Genomic DNA, 21,162 nt, shown 5'->3' with positions numbered 1-21,162 from the left:
AATTCATTAAAACGTTTCACTACTAGTTTGTTTACCTAGACGGACTGGGGTTTGTGTACACAGTGTTTATGTGACTTACGTCAAATCAACTCTGCGAATGGGGAGATTGCGGTCTCAAATCTATCAAATTATTTTAATGCCAGTAAAGGGTAGATATCCATGCAGAACATACATAAATTGCAAGCATAAAAGTCATGACCAAATAAAACAATTGAGAATTTGAAGCCAATATTTGACGTCAAAGTAAGAAAAAGAGAGGTCCGTGTTTAATTTCCCGCAACACTGGCGTCTTTCCCATTACTTACTGGTACCTGATTTTGTATATTCCCCCCCCGAGTCACCACAAGAACCCTTGAATCGTCGACCGCCGCTCTTGTAATCCTTTTCAACTGTGTTTTCCAATCTGCTTCCCGCCATTTCTCCCAGTTACTTAAACTTTCCCGAGATTCGATGCTGAGAGTTGTGTATCCTTCCTTGATAATGCTATGAACCTCACGGGGGCTAAGATTCTTTTTCTTTGCCCTATTGCTTGAAGGGGCTGTTGGAGTGTTCGGATCGGTGGCCGAGGAATCTTCTTTGGCCTTTTCCGGGAGAAAGAGGAGGGAATGAAAGTGGGTCGAAACATTGAGGAGAGTGGCTAACGATTTTGAAGCGTCATAGTGACTGGTATTGGTATTGGGTTTGCCATTAGCGGATTTCGATGGGGGTGATAATGAGCGTTTGTATGCGTCACGAAAACGGGTCAGTACAGGCCCTGCCTCTACTACTTTGTAGAACAAATCATCGTAGGAGGTTGGATCTGGCAGAAATGTATCACCAGCGGAGATACAGAATGCGAGAAGATTGACTAAATCGGTCGTCAAGAGATGGATGTTTGGGTCAGAGGAGAGATCGGTGGAGTAAGTAGTTAGGAAACGGGTTATCGTAAGGAGGCTTCGCCATAACTCAGACCAGTGGTATTGTAAGCGGGTTTTATTAGATGATAAATATGTGAGAAGGCGAAGAATTACGGACATAACATGGCTGTGTTATCATATATTAGTAGATTTATTTCATGTGAATGAGAAATACACACCTGTAAAGATAAATGTCAAGACTTTTGCGAAGATTGTGATTAATGGTGTCAACCATTATATCCAGAATAACAGTGGCCACAATCCTGTCTCCATTGACTGCTGGAAGATGAGGTGTGCGCTGCCGACATAACCTCACAGGTCTTTTGCCATCCTCGCTGCAGATATGTTTACATAGCACGGGATCTTCCAATAAGATGCGAAGGGAAAATAAATTGATTTCAGCATAAAGAGCCACTCGCGTAGATCGATATGCGTGCTGGAGCATATATGATGTTAATGATAAGAAACCTGACAAGGGAGACTCCTCTGAGCGCTTTTCAGAAACTGATGACACAAGGCAGTGAGCAAATAACTTATTTGCATTAATAAAATCGTATATAGCAAGAAGTATTGCTGCTTCAGATGAAGGGCTGCATGTAGTTAGCTTTTTGTAGAGGTATTTGTTTAAGGGGTTGCCTTACAGCTCGGCCAGCCGATCTTTGCTCTCTTCAGCGCTTAGGGGTTGTGATTTGGACCTGCCAGCGAGTGCACTCAGGCCAAAAAATGCTAATGTACCACTCCAGGTCCACCCTTCGGGAAGATCGTCCTGTACCGCAACGTATGAGTTCCGTAAAATGCTGCAGGTAGAGCCAACACTCAAGACAATTTTTGAGATTGTTGCTTCGTTCACAAAATCGTCCAGGCGTAACTGGTATGGGTTTTGGAATTCGAATTTATTGTAATTTGCAAGAAGGCCTAGCAATAAAAACGGGTGGAAATTTTGAGCAGGGGTAACAGAATCATGAACGAGCTACAATCTGTTAATTCGGTGGGAAGTATAGGGAGAAAACCTAAAGCAAACCTTCATCAAGGAAGGAAAAAGATCCCGGTGCATGAAATAAGAAAGAAGGCTAGTTTTGTAAGTACCGCTGGTCATAGCAATCGCGGCGTCCACGGCTTTCAGGCGTAAATTAACTGCAAAATGTCAAAACCTGTAATCCAGATACATAGAAAAAAGGTAAATGCATACTGTCGACTGAGCTTCGTATTATACTATCTATTGCAGAAACAAAGTCCGAAAATATCTGATCCACTTCGTGGAGGCCAGCAAGAATTGTTATGATGTCTGCGCTAGGATTGGTATATTTTTTAGTTAGAACTCCTCCAAGAAAAGTGGAGAGCGTCTGCCAGAAGGATTCTCAGTAAATTCAATCTAAAAAAGTAAACGGCGGAATTCATTCGTACCTCTAGGGCGTGAGCATTTACTGGAGATCGTCCAGAGGTCGATTCTTGAATGGCACGGGCAAACAATGCCTGGGTTTGGGCCTGTACAGTTTAGAGACCTATCTACTGAGTAGCTCACAAAAGGAGAGACGATAACTCATACCTGAATATGTAGCATATCATCAGAACCTATCCGAGATAGCATCTCCACCAATGAGGTCCTCTCTGGCGGCAGAAGGAAGAACTCGCGCCAGAAGCCCTCAGTGGGTTCCGCATAATCGGGATTCTACTTTACATGTTAGAAAATACATAATACATAGTGAAATTTCCTTTTGGACTTACGAAGAGCAGGTTGTTGTATAGCTGGACTATCTTGGGCTGAAATGCTTCGGGACGGGTTTGTTGGGTTAAGGGGGAGGATTCCATGATTAGGTCGGTCGACAAAAGTGGAAGAGTGAGAGGAAGCCAGGTAAAGCCTCTAAGGGCATTGCCTTAGAGGTCAATAAGTAGATTTTATATCCGCTGAGCTGTCATCTACTCGCGAAGCTGAAGCTGTGCGAGGCGGCAGTGCAAACATGACCAACACACTGTGGGCTGCTTATGTCACTACGAGGCCAGCCAATCAACACCACCGTGCCACAGCTTCAATCACAGCTGTCATCACGGCGGCTGTCTGGTGGTGTATTTTAGTTTGAGAAGACAAAGCCAACGAATCATGGCTCTGGCTGGAGGATGCCGGTGCTTGTCTTGACATGCGGCTCTTCGCCTTGTTGCTGCTCAGACATAATGGGAAAAAGGCGACAGGCTCGCGCTCCGTGTTTCCAACGTGATCGAGCCTTAGAGCTTTTGGCCGAGAGTACTCCGTAGTGGTAATCAGTAGCAACGCCCTGCTGACCAGCAGTGCTGGTGATTCATCTAGAAACGACTCAGGGACACAGTCCTAACACGTCTTGGCGGCGTTCGGCTGCCCAGACGCGCCACTCCGGCGAGACGAGTAGAAACGTCTCCACGTTGATTGGCGAGGAACTCCAGACCTGATGATCGGCGCCACTTTTAGCCGAGATGTTTCCGTGAATTCTAGCGCTGTTGTTCCGCGCAGTGCGAATGCCGATGGCGTTAATAAAAGAACAATTCACCCATCCTTACCCCTACTGCTCACCCCTTCTACAGCTTGTGTCTGACTGCATCTTGATGATCAAAGAATACTGTTATTGCTATCATACTTGCCTATGATGTCGCTCTCCCATGCTGTTCATAATCCAGTGACATCATGTCTGAGGCTCATCTTCCGCGATACCAGCCGCCGGGCATGTTCACAAAGCACTAGATCCTTTTCCGCTTACAGACAAGGATATCAATCAACTAAGCGTGAACTCCAGACCGCGTCAGCCTACACTCCACACACCCTATCTGAGCCCTTTCCTCCTCGAAACGCCGGAACTCCAGATACTTCCATCTCCAAAGCCATTCCAGGCCTCGAAGCCAACGAACTACCCTCCGATTCATCAAAAGCAAGCACTGCCGACCGTTTCACCAGCTACAGTCTGCCAGAAGGCGAGGCGCAGAAATCATGGCCTGCTCTGACACCAAATTCAACTGCCCCTTCAACCCCACCTTCGACACAAGGTACAACGAAGTCGCGGAAAACCAAACTACGTCCCCGCAAAGCCGCCATGACCCTCACGCCCGCTGCTGTTGATCAACTGCGGACTCTTCTTTCACAGCCAAACCCGAAGTTGATCCGAGTCGGCGTAAGAAACCGAGGCTGCTCCGGATTGTCGTATAACTTAGAATACGTCGAAAAGCCAGCGCCTTTTGATGAAGTCGTGGAACAGGATGGAATTAAAGTTTTAGTGGACAGCAAAGCTCTGTTTAGCATAATTGGAAGTGAGATGGACTGGCAGGAAGATAAATTGGCGAGTCGCTTTGTGTTCAAAAACCCAAATATCAGTAAGTGAACCCCACCACCATTTCCTATTTGCGGACAGAAAAACTAATACTCTTTCGATAGAGGATGAATGCGGTTGCGGCGAATCTTTCATGGTTTGACGGGCTTTTGATTCTAACGTATTGTTTGGAATGGCGTTCAGTACGGAGTAAGCGTAGTCCACATATATCTGCATTGCGGGAAAAGAACTCGGAATTCTCATGATCCTTGAAGTGATAGCATTAGAATAATGTCTTTTTTTCGGGCTTTAAGAACGAAATAACTTGCTCCTCGTTGTGTCCCATCTAATATACATTGAATCGATGATACAACATCCCTGTCTTTGGTGCTCTAGATACTCAGAACCCTACTATAATACTTGTGGTTCCATATGTGCTATTCGCAAGAAGAATGAGCTCTTAGATTAGGATTGCTACTCCCCGATCCGTCATTACTGTTCGCTTTTCAATTATTTCATAGACACTGGGTAGGATGCCACGCGCTTTTGTCCTATGTCACGTGGAAAATACCGGCGGAAACCGTCACCATGGCCGCACCTAGCCTCGGGAACCTTAAAACAGCCCAGAGATGGTCAAAGGGCTCTCGTAGCTCATAGAATCAACAGCATGGAATACCACGACGAATTTCAGCCTCTCACTACGGAGCCAGACATCTTTGTAACCATAAGATTCTCCGCGTCAGTCCCAGATATCCTCTTGGAAGTCTCACATCCGTCAACCACGACCTCCGCTGGCTTAAGACAGCTGATCCGGGAAAAACTACCCAAAGATTTGGCTAAAAGGAAGCTACGGTTGATCTATGCGGGACGAGCTCTTATAGATGGCGTGGGACTGGGCGTCAGCTTACGACTGGAGCTAGACCCTGTAGATGTGAAGGGAAAGAAACCAATTCGGGGGAACGACGATGAATTGTCGAAGCGGGTGTATATCCACTGTTCGATTGGTGAAATTGTTTTGTCCGAGGAGGAATTAGCCAACGAGGCGCAAGAATCGCACATATTTTCTACAGTCTCCGAAGAAGACTCAAATGCTGAACCGGACCATTCAACTCTTGCCGGGCGTCAGGATTCCCCTCAGGCGCAAAATGACTCCAGTACCACAACCCCGGCCCCCCGTGGGTTTGACCGTTTGATCTCCGCTGGCTTCACGGCTGCTGAAGTATCTACTCTCCGCTCTCAGTTCCTGGCCTTGCAATCCCTAACACACACCCCGGATACAATGCCGTCGGGCGAGGAGCTTCGGCGCCTGGAAGACCGCTGGATGGACGAGGGATCTACGGAGGCTCTGCCAGGTGGTGGGGATGGTGGCGGTATCGTCGGGGGTGGTGCCTTTGGTAACTTAAGCAGTGATGGAACTGGAGTGCTGGATGACATGCTGTGGGGATCGATGATGGGCTTCTTCTGGCCTGTGGGATGCGGCTTGTGGCTGCTGCGTGAAGAGGGGGTATGGAGTTGGCGGAAGGGGCTAGCAGTGTTTGTAGGGGTTGTGATGAATTTCGGGCTCGGTGTTGTGAAGTGGCTGAACTGACTTTATCTTGATATGGTATTGGGAGGTGTTTGTATTTGGTGTAGTTATATGTGCTATGATACCCCGGCAAGACCGATCAAAAAATCTGGCTTTACAGCATTATATACAGTGAATCTTCTCGATCAACGGAAAATAAATGAAAAAAAACAGACGAATTTAATACAAATCATAAAAAACCCGTTACATATGGTTTCTCATAAGAGACTCTCCATAATCCCCAATAACGCCATTTGACCGGATTTCAATGGAATTTGCTGTAAACAACTGCAATAATCAGAAGAACTAGGACAGTGATAATTGCGATAGTGATTATCCGATTCGTAGCCATCCTAGGACACATGTTAGTATCGGAAGAGAGAATATAAGAGTAATATTTTGCAAGGGTAGTACTACCTACGAGCCATCCCTCGCAGTGTCTTTACACTCCTGTCAACATATCCCTCGCTTTCCAGCAACCCAGCACGGGTATGTTCGATCGTTTCACGCTGCGTATGAAGATCTGCAAGGGTATTTCGACCAATATCTTCTGTCTCAAGTGCTATTCTCCGGCTCTCCTGCAGACGTGCAGAGCTACGGCCCAAGCGTTCCGTGCCTGCGAGAAGCTGTTGTCTTTGGGCCAGATGTTGGTCCTGAACGCTCTCGGGTTCATCCCTATATCGATCACCAAAAAGAGCCTTTCGATCGTCGGATAATGATTTGAGTTTCCGCTTTACTTCGTCGATATCGCTGAGGAAATTGCGGAAGCGGGCGTTGATTTTCGAACGGCTTACAGAAGGAATGTTTTCTTTCTCTATCCGCATTTGATCCAGCTGCATAGTGTTAGGCACATATTAATACAGTTCTCTAGCATAGAAGTGATTCACTATATTCCTCATACCAGTTCGTTTGCTTCATCAAGAGCCCTTTCGGCCTGTCGGATCGCCGACTTTCTCTCTTCTCCTGCAGCTTCCGCGATCTGGTCCAGCTTCTGATTGAGATCCGCTTGCACGAGTTTCAGTTCGGCTTCATAGCTACTGAATAGTTCAGACCCGGCATCTGTGTCTAAAGGATTGGACATAGTGAGCGAATAGAATGGTACGATGGGATACCTAACGCAAGGATCACAAGGCGGAGGCAGCAGCGAAAGGGAAGCACAGAGTAGATCTATAATTTCACGAGAGAAAGGGGAGGTCGGATTCCAGGTTTCAGGAGAGAGGAAGCTGATATTTATTATGGCGGGATAATGCTTTATCGGATTTAGTAGTTGATGGGTGACAGCATTGAAACTGAGAGTTGCTACATACTCCCTATGAGGGTTAACTAACTACGGAGTACCTGGTTGGGGCTGGAGTACTCCGTACTCCGTAGACTTGTACTAGTTTCTTTGTTAATCCCTAGGAGTCCCGTAATAATACATGACAACTAGTAACTAATCTTCTCTTCCTGATCTCAAATCGACTCAGCCAGTCCATCTATGGTGTACTTCGGCTGCGAACTTCGTGGAGCGGCCGTCAGTCTGTATTTCTGCTCCTGAACACCACTGTCATGTCTCTCATCATTTTTTTGCTCCTGCTGGAGTGCAGTTGTACTCCAGTTGCTCTTTCTTTCTTATACATATATGTGTGGAAAGCGCTCCCAGCGCATGGAGGCATTCTTAAAGGAAGTCTTCCACCTTCTGCTGATGATTTTATGCCTCGTTCTATTAATACAAATCCATGTTATATTTATAATTAATCAAGATTATACTTATTTTTACGGTTATTTTCCAAATTTCCTCGAATGCCATTAACTATGGCTTCCAGTCAAGGTACTCCGAAAAATGAAACCCCCATAGTGAAAGCCACATTGTCAAAATATGTTCCAGCTTGCGTATCTACTGATGTAGAGCTTAAGCACATTGAAAATGGGCCTCTTGACGAGAACCCACTTCACAAATATAGTCCTAACAATCCCTTTTCACCCCGCGTACGAGAAATGGAATCTAATCCCAGTCCATTATCGCCTATGTCGCAGTGGGGTATGCCAGGAAGTGAAGATAAGGAGGAGGTTAAAAAAATCGCTATTGTTGGAGGTGGCATGTCCGGCTTTGCCGCCTACTGGGCGTTGCGAAAAACCAGGTACCATGTCGATCTCTTCGAGGCCACTGACGACTTTGCGAGTCTCACCAAGCCAATCTTGGGAGGCATGCCTCCAAATGACGTGAAAATAGATAGGTCTTTTCTTAACTGCTTCGCTCACACTTCGCGTGAGTAATTACTTCTTCCTATCGCTGTTCTAAAGTAAGTTAACGATCACAGCGAATTTGATGAAATTGTGCCAGTACTTGAAGATACCTTTTATCTCAACTCCCTTCAACTTTACTGTTTCAAAGGAACGTAATATACAACATTGCCGTATTGAATATTTGTCTCATCGCATGAATACTACCAGTTGGAAGACTTGGCTGGAGCCGAGTACATGGAAGTTGTATTATGAGATCTGGAAGTTCCACTTGTTTTCGATGGACCTCTTAGGTACGAGAAGACGTGGGCCTGAGGACAATTACCGGACGCTTATTGAGGGCGGAATTTGCATCCAGTGGACTGTCGGTCGCTATCTTGACGATGCCGGTTACTCGGAAAATTTCATGTCAAAGTATCTTTTTCCCTTAGCCCAGATCGTGTGGAATATTGAGTCTCCCGGGGATCTTCGTGAGCTTCCCATTCAGCGATTCGTGGCCTTTTTATGGACCGCAGGAGTCTTCGGTATTTCCCCAACCATAAAGATTCTGAGACCCGACGGCGATGCCGCTGAGCGCCTCAAAAGACGCATTCTTGCCCAGAAGAATAATAAGACTATTCATATGAATTCCAGGGTCGAGTCAGTTGTTGTCCGCCCTGACAAAGGTCATCGCTTGCTTCACCTTACGTTATCCGGGGATAGAATGCTCTTTTATGACTACATTATATTCGCGGTCCCACCTGAGGAAGCTCTTCGTCTCTTAGGCGATGAAGTAACTGACGGGGAGCGGGAAATTCTAGGCAATTTCCAAAGCACGCGTGTTCATGCTTGGCTGCATTCAGACAATAGAGTAGGTCCTCACCGTCGTTACTGTACCAGCCCTGAGAGCTAATCTGCTCCCTAGCTTGTACCTAATGGACAAGTATCATCGTACATCAACTGGGCTATGTTTGGGGATGACGTGCCTCAAATGCCCTGCATAACTTATCGTCTGAACGCGTTTAATGACAGGACTTGCGCAACAAGCCCCCTATATGTCACTCTTAACCCTATGATTCGTCCCGCCCTGAAAGCAACGGTAGCTGAATGGACTTACAGTCGGCCTGTAATCAACGCCCGCTCCTTGAATGCTCGTCAGCATCTAGCTAACATACAAAACGTGACAAATCGACACCTCATGTTTTGTGGGTCGTGGGACGGCTATGGATTACATGAGGACAGCGTTCGCAGTGCTTTCTGGCTTGCAACAAGATATTTTGATGCTAAACTCTCATTTGACTTCACGGATTCTTCAGTGACATACCCTTCTGCCCCTCCACGCACTGTTGGTGAACTCTCCTTACGAGCATTTTTATACTTGCTGGGAATGCTTATATGGATCTGGAAGTCTATTGTTGCTGGCGTAAATTCATTATTAACATCTTTTGGCGCGGGAATGGCCTTTATGCCCACGTTTCTACCCTACGTTTGAATGCATTCTCAAGCACGAATGACCTTTGATTTCTCCTTTTCTGGGGAAGGATCCATACAAGGACAACCCTCGCTGAATTATGCTTTTTGTTTTAATGTTTGGTGACAGGTATATTTGTATTGGACATTGGGCACGCCACTCACTTCTTGCGTTTCATATATTCTTAATTATCGATATACTCAATCAAACTTGAGATTGGAGGCCACAAGTAATATACGAAGTAAGCCCACGGGCAAGCTCAGTGATTAAATTTTATGTAACGGAGACAGCTGTGGGTCACATTATCTTTTCTAGTAGGAATGTCGAATTAGGAGATAAACCCCCCTTTTTCACTTGAAACAATATCTGCACTCCGCTTAGCATCAATGAACAGATCTTCACATTCCGCAACATCTGCCTCCTCGATTCCTCCAGGGTGTCCATTCACTCGCGCAAGTATACTTGCTGGTGTTAATAGCTGCAACGCATACCGCAAACTTACCTTCGCACCGTGTGTAGCTACCTTTTGCAGCGCCCCATCTGTGATTTGTAGACCTTCTGTCTTCGCACGAAGGCGAACAATGGTCTTGATTTCTTCGGGGTTGTAGGGGTGAGTGGGGACAATGAGAAGGCGGGCGAGAAGGTCAGGAGGAATGCCATGAGCAGCAACGATATCACCGGTGCCGCGCACAACTGTCCGGCCGCGGTTGGAAGCGAGAATGACAATAGGGGAAATGGTGGATTCGAGGGCGCGGTTAAGGTACGTGAAACACTCAATATCGAGCATGTGGACCTATTTAAACCATTAGAGTCAAGGGTTAAAGACTGGGGGGAAAATAAAAACACACTTCATCAATGAATAAGACGCCTGGCACTAGTTCCGCGACACCTTGGTCGATGTAGCGGTTGACAACCTTATTGATTTCTTGTCGGAGTTTATCAGTGATCTCTGTCTTTTTTTGCTTCATGAGTTGGCCCATCATGCTCATTATATCCTGACCGCCCTGTGGTCTGGCGTTGGCAACATCCAGGTCGTGTAGGGTGACATCTTGAACGATTTCTTTTTTCTTATGAACTTCGCCTTTAGGTACCGGAACGTATTCTTCTGCCTCCAGATCAAACTCGGTTGCATATGCGTCTGAGCGTCCAACCCGTTTACAAGCGCCGGTATTAGCTTCAATGTAAATGACGTCTCCAACAACAACCTTTTCTTTCTGAATGGCTTCGTATATGCTAGGGTCTAGTCGCAATTTCTTGGTGCCGCGCGCTGATTTCAGTCCAATGATTAGATGGCTTATCGTTCGCCCGTAGCTACCCAGAGGGTTTTCTGCCTCTTCGGGCGTGAGCTCTGTTACTTCGCCTTCGTAAACTTCCTTCGTCTCACGAACACGCAAGCCTTGTGACAGTCAGAATCCAGCAATATTAAGTTTCATTGATAAAACACACCAATCGCTCGACGGAAGTTTTCCATGAGGGCTTCCGTCTTTTTTACCTCTGCTGAAAATACTTCACTGCCAACAATCGGACAGAACGGCACTTTTGTTCCCAATTCTTGTGATATAGCCAGTGCCAAAGCAGTTTTACCGGTCCCGGGGCCTCCAGCAAGTAGTACTGCGCGTCCAGCCATCTTCTTCGATTTTATTAAGTCGACCACCACGCCGCATGCCTATCGGACAAACCAATTAGTAGTAGCTTCTTAGAAGTGCAGAGACCCACGGACTTACTTCTCTGGCAGAAACCTGGCCGACGAAGCCACTACTAGAAGGTTCAGCGGTGCCATCTGGGCGCAGACCTAACCCTTTGATATGCGTATGCGCTGCTGTTCTATTTTCTCGCGAGTTGCCTTTGACCTCACTGATTTGAACCATCGTGGGCTGCTTCTATTGCGGAGTGTAGGTCCAAGGTTTAGCAACTACTTCTTATATTTCCACAATAAGTTCGGATCTTTTGCCGTATTTTCAATCAGCACAAATGAATTTATAAACAGATGCTCAAGAAATAGTGCTTTGGGTTCTTTTTCAAGATTCAGGTGCTTCCTGCGGACGAGCGCTGATTGGATGCCACGCACAGGCGCGCCGGATGTTGAATGTTCGCGGCTAGTCCAAATCGGGCCAGCAAATGAATCTTCCAATTCGAGAACCAACACAGACTCGCCATGACCTGACAAACAAGCTCATATTTTTTGACAGCCCGCAATGCCCTCTTTATAGCTCAGAATGATTACTGCAACGGCAGCCTCGGCCAAATCGGTCGTGTTTCCCTTATCTAATCTCTCTTCCGCCTTCCACAGCCTCTCCCTCACCTCAAAACGAAACTTTTCTTCAACGCTTCCCGCTCAGACTACTAGGCAGCTTCCTTCTTATATACCTCCTTACCCTTACGGACCAAGGCGGACTTTTAAACAAGCCGATAGTGGACTATATGGCGGCTCAACTATCCAATTCGGAAATAAAATATCCAAAGGCAGGAACAAGGGAAAGACAAGAAGAATTTGGAAACCAAATGTCGATAAAGAGAAACTTTATAGCGAGGCATTAGGGCAATGGCTAGAAATAAAAGTTCAACATCGTGTCTTACGAACTATTCGAAAGGTCGGCGGTTTGGATCAATATCTACTTGGTGACAAACCTGCGCGAATAAAGGAGTTGGGCATATTTGGCTGGGGTCTACGATGGAAGGTCATGACGTCGAAAGCGATGAAAAAACGATATGAAGAAGAACGAAAGGAGTTGGGACTAGAAAAGCCCGTTACATTTAAACAGTTTCTTTCCCGATACACCATGGAACAACAGGTCAAGGCTGCCGTACACGACCAAGCACAGCAACCGACAGAGCAATTGGAACTAGAAGTCGAAGAATCTTTGCCAGAATCGTCATCGACACCAAAGCTCAATGTGGCTTGAGCTTTTGTTGGCTCACTAACCTTTTCGTCGTTAGATGATTTGCTGTCAATATCGAAAGAGATTTGTCGAAAGGGTACGGTAAAAGCTATCATTCGTCTAAAACCACCCTTCGGCTCGCTGTATATTACAATATCATATGTACTAAGAACGAGTAGCATAGAATTGTTGCATCGTTATCTGTAACGTATTATAGAAAAACAACACTCACAGGGAATAGTAAATCAAGATAATCCTTGGCTTCTTCATCAAAGAGGAGGTGCCGCATCAATTGAGCAGCTGAAGATTCAAGGACTTATCAATTTTGATAGCTCAACCTGTTTCAAACGATCCGACGCCAAAACTACTATGTAATACATAATTGGAGCCGTCTGAAGTGTCCTTGTACTCCTCGCAATATTATTGGTGGGTAGTACATCATACATTGGTCTTGGGGTTGAGTTTAATCTCCAGCTTAATCGCTGAGACAAAAATGGACCAAACAAGCCCAAGAGCGATTCGTCCACACACTCAGGAGATTTTGAAGAAAGCTCTTGTTTCCGTGCTGGCTGTGTGACGCCCGCATCGATGGCCGATTGAAAAGGGGCACATTCACTGGACAGATTTGCGACAACCATGCAGTTCGCTTTACCTCCGCGAAAGACTTCGCATCCTCCCCTGTACGCCCGACCCTCGTCATCATCAGCCCTACGATATCGACAGTTAAAGGCGCTGGCTGTGATCGTGTTTGGGGTTTTGTCTGTTTTTTTCTTGATCTCGCGTGTATTTTCCTTCGACAGATCTTCTTCGTCGGTGTCTGTGCAGAGTGGGCCAATTGTTGTGCTGGTCACGGTCTTGGACGAAAAGAAGTTTAGTGACAAATATATCCAGCGGATCAAACAAAATCGCGAAGACTATGCTAAACGTCACGGTATGTTTACTTCGCAGCCGCGCCTGTGCTTTGGCTCATGTTCTTCGAGCAATGGCTGATGTCGATGGACCAACAGGTTATGCCACCTTCTATGCCAGCACGTCTGAATATACCTCCGTCTTAGAGGGAGCCCCTCAGAGTTGGGCGATCGTTCCGGCGCTTCGCCATGCCATGGCATTGTATTCTGGAAGCACGTACTTTTTCCACCTTTCTCCTCATTCTCTCATTATGGAGCCTACGATGCCGATTGCGTCCAATCTCCTTGAACCGAAGAAGCTAGGTTCACTTATGATGAAAGATGTTCCGGTTGTGCCCCCGGACAGTGTCATCAAGACTTTCAGCCATTTGTCTAGCAAGGATGTCGACCTGGTTATTACGCAGGACGGAGAGAATATTTCAACTGGAAGCTTCGTTCTCAAGCAAGGGGAATGGGCTAAGTATTTTCTGGATGTCTGGTTTGACCCCTTATATCGCCGTTATAACTTCGCAAAAGCTGAAATTCATGCTCTTGTACGTCCTACCCTCTGGCCATCAATTCGCTCTCTCCATATTTTGCTAACACGAATTACAGGACCACATTGTCCAATGGCATCCAACGATCCTTGCAAAGCTCGCCCTTGTTCCTCAACGCCTATTGAACGCTTACAGTCCAGTATCACAGAAACCGAGTCCAGACGGTGTCTATCGCGAAGGTGATTTCATCATTAGATTTAAAGACTGTGAAGTCGGCTCGAATTTGAAATGCGAGAATGAAATGGATGCATATTTCCAGCAATGGCTAAGAAAAGCCGGCAGTCATAGCTAAGGGGTTAAGGCATTTTATTATTATTATCTATCTATTTTAACACGAACATGTCAAATGGCGGGGTTGTTTTATGTCTCTTAAGATTATGAACTCTTTTCTACCTTTAAGTCGGCGTCCTTGTATCCGCCAGTGCCTTAGCGGCCATGCCGATTGACACAGCTTTTATTTTGTTTATTTTCTGTACTATGTATTTTAGGATTCTCTTGTCTGTTGGGCCATTGGAGTTGGTCTCAATTTCATTTTTCAACTACGTCAGTGGCCGATCCAAGTGCCAAACAAACTGTATCAATCAATATACTATCATGAAAACGATCCAAAAGCAGATTGATTATACGTGTAAGAATAATGACACTTTCTATCTTTTAGGGTTCCAACATCTGACGCTCAAAATGCTTATGAGCATCGAATATCACTCTGCTAGGGAGGCTCGATGTACGTCTCGAGTTGGTAGGTACACAGAATCTGACGGTATTCGCGGTCAATTACCAAAGTCCGGGAAGCATGACATATCTCTTTCTCTTGTAGTTATCTCCGAATTCACGCCTATACCTCTTCTCCTTCTGGCTAGCCCATCGCATCATCGTAGCAGAGCCGACAATGATAAAAAGAAGAACACTCCAGCTCAGGGAGCTGACGAGGTACACGCCCAGCCATGCAATGACTTCAAACAAGTAATTCGGGCATGTCACAAGTCGGAAGCCGAAGCCCGAGGGAATTTTCCTGGCGGTATCACCTTCTTTGCGAAGATTTCGCAGGGTTAAATGGGCGTTTAGATTTGCCAGTTGGCCAAAAACAAAGAGGGCAAGGCCAGGATAGAGTAAGAACGGGTTGGCGTGAGCTCTTGCGGTTGGAGACGTCGGTGAGAATACCCAGTAGGCCAGGTTGACGCCCCCAAGAATCCAGTAATGGGCACTGTTGCGGACGATGTAGCTTGCCGGCATTGTCGCAAGACTGAAGCGATGAACGAAGAGAGTTTCGATCTCACGCTTTAGGAAATGTAGGATCAATAGGAGGCACGTGAGGCGTTGAAGGTCCGAGGGGGGAGGGAACGAGCCGCTCCCATAGATATAAGGATGGAGAACATAGAGAAAGAATGGGTGCATAAGCAGCGGGCCGAGATATTCAACGAAGTAAACGGTGCGCCATGCAACCTGGGGGCCTATGGTGTTGAGCAGCGGTTAGATGCCTGGGTAGCTGAAGTCATGGGAACAACAAGTTCGACAGTAGGGGCGAAATCAACATACCAAGATCCTTCACATATACCACGCTTCGGTTACGAAGTCCAGTTGAATCAATGGTGACATCTTTATTGTTCTTGACCAAGGTCCCGTCGCTGGCTTTGGTGATTCTCAGGCGATGAAGGGAGAATTGCGCCTGCTGCGCAATTGTGCTATAAAGAGTCGCTCCAGAATCATCCCTGTTGATTAAAACGCTCGTCGGGAGGTTCCGGATTGGCTTTCCTAAGATAAATCGGTCCGGTCAGTATCCTGATATCGATTGCAATTTTTTTTTTGTTTCTACTTGTAACGACGGCGCGCACCTCTGGGCTTGATTTCGAGGGTCAGCTCCTGAGAAGACATGGCAACCTAACAGATGGCTCTAAAGCCACTCGCAGCCAGTGGTAAGTGGTGTTTGATGGTCGGCGGCCTAAGATCCCGCAAGAGTTGGGGTTGTTTTGATTGATGGAGTCGCCGTGGAAGCTCCTGCTTGGGCGGCGACGAGGAAGCTTATTTTAGCCCCCGCAGCGACTTCATCCGCTTGCTCCTACGTAAATCATGCATAGCGATATCCTAACTACACGCATACGATCTCGCAGTATTCGGCGATGGGACGGACGAACAGGCAGCGCAATGCACGGCACGCCGCTTGAGCTCGAAGGAAGACTGGCAAGAAAAGTGGCCCGACTGTGGACTCGCGTGCTCCGGAGTGTCCTGGTGGCCGTGACGCCCCAGGCTCTAAGCCTACTCGCATTGGCCGCCTAGGCCCCTTGGATGCCTTCCATGGCGTGGACTAGCGGGAGAGGCCACGTCGCTACTGGGGACCCAGGTTGGCTATCATGTTCGGCGGTTGACAGCAGAGACTCATCTTTTGGGGCGGTGGCGGCGTACATAACTAGGGAAATGCTTGCGAGCAGCAGGGCTCAGTATGTATGTGCTCCGTACTCCGTATGTAATAGCTGTCGAGTACGCTTCCACGCCCGACCGCCCGCTCCAGCTAACTACGGTGCCAGGGCCGGGCAGCCCCCCGAGCCGGGTGACGTTGAATCAGTAAATTAACTAACTACTGCATACGGAGTAGTTACACATAACTACCCCTCGGCGGCCCCATGCGTTCTGTTTTGGCTGATCACAGCGGCGAGGCTGAGGCTCGCTGCTATCGTTGACTAACTAGGCGAATGCAGACCGGCCTCTCTGGGGCATTGGCTAGTAGTCGCCTTGCGGTTCGACCCCGGTGACATTATTATTATTATTGATGGCCAGCAGACGCACGCCGAAACAGTGCCTTGGGTCCCCACGGGCGAATCAGCGCAGGATCTGGCAAAGATTTGGCCATGCACGGATCAGGCCGCACCGTGGCACTGCGACGACGCCTGGCTCCGGCCCCAGCGGTGCCGTACCGCGCGGAGACTCCGCCAGTGGCTGGCTTGTCGACAGCCCGCGGCCGGGAACCTGGCCAATGCCCTTGCGCACCCAGACGAACGCACTCCTCGCCAATAATACGACCTCGTCGGCTCGGAGAACAGGAGCTGGGGTCCGTAGGGCTGACTGGCATGGCCTATAAGGGCGAGCAGATTCTCAGCCAAGCCCGTACCCAAGACTCGTCGACGGCTGCAATACGACGTCTCCTGCGGGATGCGATTCCCACACGTTTCTCATAATTTTTTTTTTCGCGCGGCATCGACCCGGGCTTAATTCGGGGACTCCGAGCTGGGGCCCTGCTTTGTTTGCCCACCACGGCCAATCAATGGCAGACGATGCGGGCTCAGCCTATGGAATACGAACTAATGGGAATGACTCGTTCTGCTCCTCCCAGATGCTACGAACTCCTGTCTGGAGACGCTCTCGATTGGCTCATGGCAGGTTCTGCCGTTTTGAGTTTCCTGCTCGGTCTATTTCCAGCCTCAGTAGCTGGAGCCGCATGCACAGTGCGAATCTCCGTTTATATAAACGGGTGCTTCCTTCTTGTTTGACCACCAATCCTTCATTCTAGTAGCATTTTTCTCGTTCCACTGGGGTGCCATTTTGGCCATAAGACTTGATATACTTTTTGTTGCGGCCACGGCTTTGTTTTGTGTCTGGGCCCGAGTCTCATTTTTTCAGAATTGGTTGTGGATCTGTACGTCTGCACAGCCTGCGTTTGCCTCAATGCTTGTCTGCTTGGACCTGCAGAAATCCGGTTTCTGCATTAGCACTGACATGCTATCGTTAGAAGTGCATCCTAGCTAATCTAGACTTTTAGAAACATTTATTCCCTGGGAGTATTACTTGAGTACAAGCATCCTCTTGTTTGTCAGTCCAGGGACTCTACAATTTTGCACTGTACACCAGCACTTCCAATTGGTCACCAACAAACATGGGGCCTGATCTAAGTTACCCCCGAAGCGTCCTTGATGATTTTGGAAAATACTTTTCACAGCTTAGCGAAGTAGCTAATGCTTCGTTGCGGCCCTTAACTCCGGATTCTGGCCATGCATCCCCAACACCAGGGTCTACAATCAGCCAAACAGGCCTTCTACAGGACCTAGGCAATATGGACGTTAAAGATATTGGGACCGTTGTCGAACTAGTAAAAAATGCCGCCGGTGGTGGTTTGGTGGATGATAAATCCTATATTATGGAAAGGTTAATACAGGTATGTGTATACTAAATAATTCTCACCATAATGGTTCTGATAAATGGTAGTTGGCCTCCTCGCTGCCTAGCACATCGCGTAATGCTATGACTCTCACAAACACATTACTTACTCAACTGTGGAATGATCTTAACCACCCTCCCCTTTCGTACGTCTTGAGAAAGCCGCCTTTATTGTACGTGGCTAATTGGCTCTAGGTATATGGGGCGACAGTTTATATATAGACAGGCAGATGGCTCATATAACGTATGCTTACCACAGCCAATGTATCGTATTTTGATCTAATGATTTCTACAGAATGTCTATTGGCCCCATATTGGAAAGGCAGGATCCAACTATGCCAGGAGTGTGCAACCAAAATTAATCCAGCCTGTTTCCCGTCCTGACCCTGGTCTATTATTCGATGGTCTCTTGGCAAGGCAAGAATTTAGAGAGCATCCGACGAAAATATCGAGTATGCTTTTTTATCTTGCTGCACTGATTATTCATGGTACGCCTTTCCATATTTCTATTGCACAAGATAGCTCGCTAACAGGCAAAAGATCTCTTTCGAACGGACCCGAAGGATCATTCTCGTAATCTCACTTCTTCTTACCTGGACTTGTCTCCGTTGTACGGTTGCAACCAGGAAGAGCAGAATAGTGTACGAACGTTCAAAGATGGTAAGCTGAAACCTGACTGCTTCTCTGAGAGACGAATTTTTGGATTCCCTCCTGGAGTTGGGGTATTACTTGTCATGTTCAGCCGTTTTCACAATCAAGTCGTGCAGAAACTTGCCGCTATCAATGAGAATGGTCGTTTTCAGAAGCCCAGTGAGGATAATCAGGAGGCCTATGCTAAATACGACAACGATCTGTTTCAAACCGGTCGTCTTATTACCTGTGGACTATATATTAATATCATCCTGAAAGACTACGTGCGTACTATCCTCAATATCAACAGAACAGGAAGCGACTGGAGCCTCGATCCTCGTTCTAATATTAAGGAATTCCTGAGCCATAAGCCAGTGAGTGAAGCTGGTGGAAATATGGTTTCGGTAGAATTCAATCTTGTTTACCGATGGCACTCCTGTCTTTCTGATCGCGATGATCGGTGGATGCAGGATATGTTTAGGGATGTCTTTGAAGGAGCTGATGCAAGTAAAGCCAGCATGTCGGAATTCTTACGGGCAGTTTCAAAGTTAGAATCCAAACTTCCTTCTGACCCGCAGCAACGGACGTTCGGAAATCTTCAGCGATTGCCCAATGGAGCCTTCAATGATGATGATTTAGTCAAAATTCTTGCAGATAGTATTGAAGACTGCGCTGGGTCATTTGGCGGCAGGCATGTGCCTAAATCTCTTAAAGCTGTTGAGATTTTGGGAATTCTGCAGGCTCGCTCCTGGAATCTCTCGAGCCTCAACGAGTTTCGAAAATATTTCAACCTTGCCCCTCACAAGACCTTCGAAGATATCAACTCCGACCCAGAGATTGCAGACCAATTGAGACATTTCTATGGTCATCCGGATAACGTTGAGCTTTATCCTGGTATCGTTGTTGAAGAAGGAAAAGCTGCTCTCGCACCGGGAAGTGGACTCTGTGCCAGCTTTACTATTTCTCGGGCTATCCTTTCTGATGCCGTTGCTCTTGTGAGGGGTGATCGATTTTACACCGTTGACTACACCCCGCAGAACCTTACAAACTGGGGGTTCACAGAAGCAAACTACGATATAGCGGTTAATAATGGCCACTTATTCCACAAGCTTATCCTCCGGGCCTTCCCTTCTCATTTTAAATCAGACTCTGTCTATGCGCATTTTCCGCTGGTTGTTCCATCTGAGAACAAGAAAATACTCACTGATTTGGGCCATGCGGATAAATATTCTTGGGATAAACCTGGTGCCATCCCACATCCAACGATGATCTTCTCCCATAAAGCGTGTGCCTCGATTCTCAATAATAAAGTGGATTTCAAAGTCACATGGGGCGAAAAGATCAAATTTCTAATGAGGCGCAATGAAATTCCATATGGCACGAATTTTATGCTCTCTGGAGATGAGCCTGTGAACGAGAGCTCGCGGAAAATGATGAAGAGTGCATTATATATAGAGAACTGGCATGACCAAATCAGAAATTTCTACGAACGAATTACACTGAAGCTCCTCCATTCGAAGTCCCATCGGATTGGTGAAGTTAGTCAAGTCGATATTGTACGCGATGTCGCCAATTTGGCGCAGGTACATTTCTGCGCAAACGTCTTCTTATTCCCCCTTAAGACTGAACAAGCGCCACATGGAATATATACTGAGTACGAACTGTACGCGATTCTCGCCCTTGTTTTTACTTGCATATTCTACGATGCAGATCCTGTTCAGAGTCTGAAGCTCCGGGAGTTTTCACGAGAAGCCACTCAAAAACTGGGCCAGTTTGTGATGCTGAACACACAAGTTATTGCAAAGACTGGGTTTATTGGTGGGATTATTGATAGGCTTCATGGAAATGAAGCTTTGGCTGACTATGGTATCCACATGATTCAACGTCTTCTCGAATCGAAAATGCCAATTGACGAAATTGTTTGGACAAATATCCTTCCAACAGCTGGAGGAATGGTGGCGAACCAAGCCCAACTCTTTTCGCAGTGCTTAGATTACTATCTTTCAAAGGAGGGATCAGAACACCTGCCCGAGATTCGGCGTCTGGCTCACTTAAACACCAAAGAAGCTGACGACCTTCTAATGAGATAGTAAGGATATAAATATTCTAAAACACGAAGAATTGAAACTGACAAAGTTTTAGTTTCTTAGAAGGGGCACGAATGCGATCTACTGTTGCCCTTTACCGTGATGTTGCAACCGACTTAACGATTCAAGACAATGCCAAAGAGTTGAAGTTGCGTACTGGAGAGAGGGTTGTGTGCAATTTGGTAAGCCGTCAGACGGTGAAGAATTAAGTGTCGTGAATATGGCTAACAATAATGGCAGATATCGGCCAGTAAAGACCCTGAGGTTTTCCCGGAGCCTGGAAAGGTTGATCTTACCCGGGACCTCAGTACTTATATTCATTTGGGCGCGGGCCCTCACGAGTGCTTGGGCGCTGGGATGTCGAAGATTGCTTTAACCACCATGCTGAAAGTTGTAGGTAAACTGGAGAACTTGCGCCGTGCTCCAGGCCCACAAGGAGAGCTCAAAAAGATTGCTGCGCCGGGTGGCATAACGGTATATATGTCTGAAGATGATAGTCGGTTTTCTCCATTCCCGACGACTATGAAAGTCTTGTGGGATGGCGAGCTACCCCCGCTTTCATACGAGTAGCGCA

At 47.0% G+C, this 21,162-nt stretch overlaps 11 protein-coding genes across 11 annotated transcripts; 7 read left to right on the top strand and 4 right to left on the bottom strand.

Moving 5' to 3' along the window:
* Window positions 1-266: 266 nt before the first annotated feature.
* LOZ57_004589 (uncharacterized protein) lies at window positions 267-2,705 on the bottom strand (the record flags this gene model as incomplete). Its single annotated transcript, XM_049253630.1, has 8 exons — window positions 267-1,023; window positions 1,076-1,486; window positions 1,538-1,866; window positions 1,918-2,030; window positions 2,086-2,239; window positions 2,301-2,381; window positions 2,443-2,565; window positions 2,622-2,705. 8 exons carry the CDS (start codon window positions 2,703-2,705, stop codon window positions 267-269), a joined length of 2,052 nt encoding a protein of 683 aa, XP_049107450.1.
* Window positions 2,706-3,511: 806 nt separating this feature from the next.
* Window positions 3,512-4,328, top strand: ISA1 (Iron-sulfur assembly protein 1; the record flags this gene model as incomplete). The annotated part of the gene is made up of 2 exons (XM_049253629.1): window positions 3,512-4,229; window positions 4,291-4,328. 2 exons carry the CDS (start codon window positions 3,512-3,514, stop codon window positions 4,326-4,328), a joined length of 756 nt encoding a protein of 251 aa, XP_049107449.1.
* A 390-nt stretch (window positions 4,329-4,718) lies between these two features.
* Window positions 4,719-5,753, top strand: LOZ57_004587 (uncharacterized protein; the record flags this gene model as incomplete). The annotated part of the gene is made up of 1 exon (XM_049253628.1): window positions 4,719-5,753. The coding sequence occupies one exon, from the start codon at window positions 4,719-4,721 to the stop codon at window positions 5,751-5,753; it is 1,035 nt and encodes a 344-aa protein (XP_049107448.1).
* Window positions 5,754-5,994: 241 nt separating this feature from the next.
* Window positions 5,995-6,810, bottom strand: vti1 (t-SNARE VTI1; the record flags this gene model as incomplete). The annotated part of the gene is made up of 3 exons (XM_049253627.1): window positions 5,995-6,082; window positions 6,147-6,562; window positions 6,631-6,810. 3 exons carry the CDS (start codon window positions 6,808-6,810, stop codon window positions 5,995-5,997), a joined length of 684 nt encoding a protein of 227 aa, XP_049107447.1.
* A 713-nt stretch (window positions 6,811-7,523) lies between these two features.
* On the top strand, window positions 7,524-9,423 carry LOZ57_004585 (uncharacterized protein; the record flags this gene model as incomplete). Its single annotated transcript, XM_049253626.1, has 3 exons — window positions 7,524-7,977; window positions 8,030-8,802; window positions 8,857-9,423. The coding sequence occupies 3 exons, from the start codon at window positions 7,524-7,526 to the stop codon at window positions 9,421-9,423; spliced, it is 1,794 nt and encodes a 597-aa protein (XP_049107446.1).
* A 307-nt stretch (window positions 9,424-9,730) lies between these two features.
* Window positions 9,731-11,270, bottom strand: RVB1 (RuvB ATP-dependent DNA helicase pontin; the record flags this gene model as incomplete). Its single annotated transcript, XM_049253625.1, has 4 exons — window positions 9,731-10,195; window positions 10,251-10,798; window positions 10,849-11,068; window positions 11,127-11,270. 4 exons carry the CDS (start codon window positions 11,268-11,270, stop codon window positions 9,731-9,733), a joined length of 1,377 nt encoding a protein of 458 aa, XP_049107445.1.
* A 348-nt stretch (window positions 11,271-11,618) lies between these two features.
* Window positions 11,619-12,305, top strand: LOZ57_004583 (uncharacterized protein; the record flags this gene model as incomplete). Its single annotated transcript, XM_049253624.1, has 1 exon — window positions 11,619-12,305. The coding sequence occupies one exon, from the start codon at window positions 11,619-11,621 to the stop codon at window positions 12,303-12,305; it is 687 nt and encodes a 228-aa protein (XP_049107444.1).
* Window positions 12,306-12,917: 612 nt separating this feature from the next.
* Window positions 12,918-14,017, top strand: MNN11 (putative alpha-1,6-mannosyltransferase mnn11; the record flags this gene model as incomplete). The annotated part of the gene is made up of 3 exons (XM_049253623.1): window positions 12,918-13,212; window positions 13,262-13,722; window positions 13,784-14,017. The coding sequence occupies 3 exons, from the start codon at window positions 12,918-12,920 to the stop codon at window positions 14,015-14,017; spliced, it is 990 nt and encodes a 329-aa protein (XP_049107443.1).
* Window positions 14,018-14,499: 482 nt separating this feature from the next.
* Window positions 14,500-15,597, bottom strand: TSC13 (3-oxo-5a-steroid 4- dehydrogenase; the record flags this gene model as incomplete). The annotated part of the gene is made up of 3 exons (XM_049253622.1): window positions 14,500-15,176; window positions 15,262-15,477; window positions 15,558-15,597. 3 exons carry the CDS (start codon window positions 15,595-15,597, stop codon window positions 14,500-14,502), a joined length of 933 nt encoding a protein of 310 aa, XP_049107442.1.
* A 1,993-nt stretch (window positions 15,598-17,590) lies between these two features.
* On the top strand, window positions 17,591-20,591 carry LOZ57_004580 (uncharacterized protein; the record flags this gene model as incomplete). Its single annotated transcript, XM_049253621.1, has 5 exons — window positions 17,591-17,869; window positions 17,920-18,017; window positions 18,067-18,115; window positions 18,167-18,359; window positions 18,412-20,591. The coding sequence occupies 5 exons, from the start codon at window positions 17,591-17,593 to the stop codon at window positions 20,589-20,591; spliced, it is 2,799 nt and encodes a 932-aa protein (XP_049107441.1).
* Window positions 20,592-20,662: 71 nt separating this feature from the next.
* LOZ57_004579 (uncharacterized protein) lies at window positions 20,663-21,158 on the top strand (the record flags this gene model as incomplete). Its single annotated transcript, XM_049253620.1, has 2 exons — window positions 20,663-20,770; window positions 20,829-21,158. The coding sequence occupies 2 exons, from the start codon at window positions 20,663-20,665 to the stop codon at window positions 21,156-21,158; spliced, it is 438 nt and encodes a 145-aa protein (XP_049107440.1).
* Window positions 21,159-21,162: the final 4 nt, after the last annotated feature.

Source organism: Ophidiomyces ophidiicola, assembly GCF_022830035.1.
Source record: "Ophidiomyces ophidiicola strain CBS 122913 chromosome Unknown scaffold_19, whole genome shotgun sequence".
Lineage (NCBI taxonomy): Eukaryota > Fungi > Ascomycota > Eurotiomycetes > Onygenales > Onygenaceae > Ophidiomyces > Ophidiomyces ophidiicola.
Note: the sequence above shows the minus strand (reverse complement) of the source record. Positions and strands in the feature narration are given on the sequence as shown.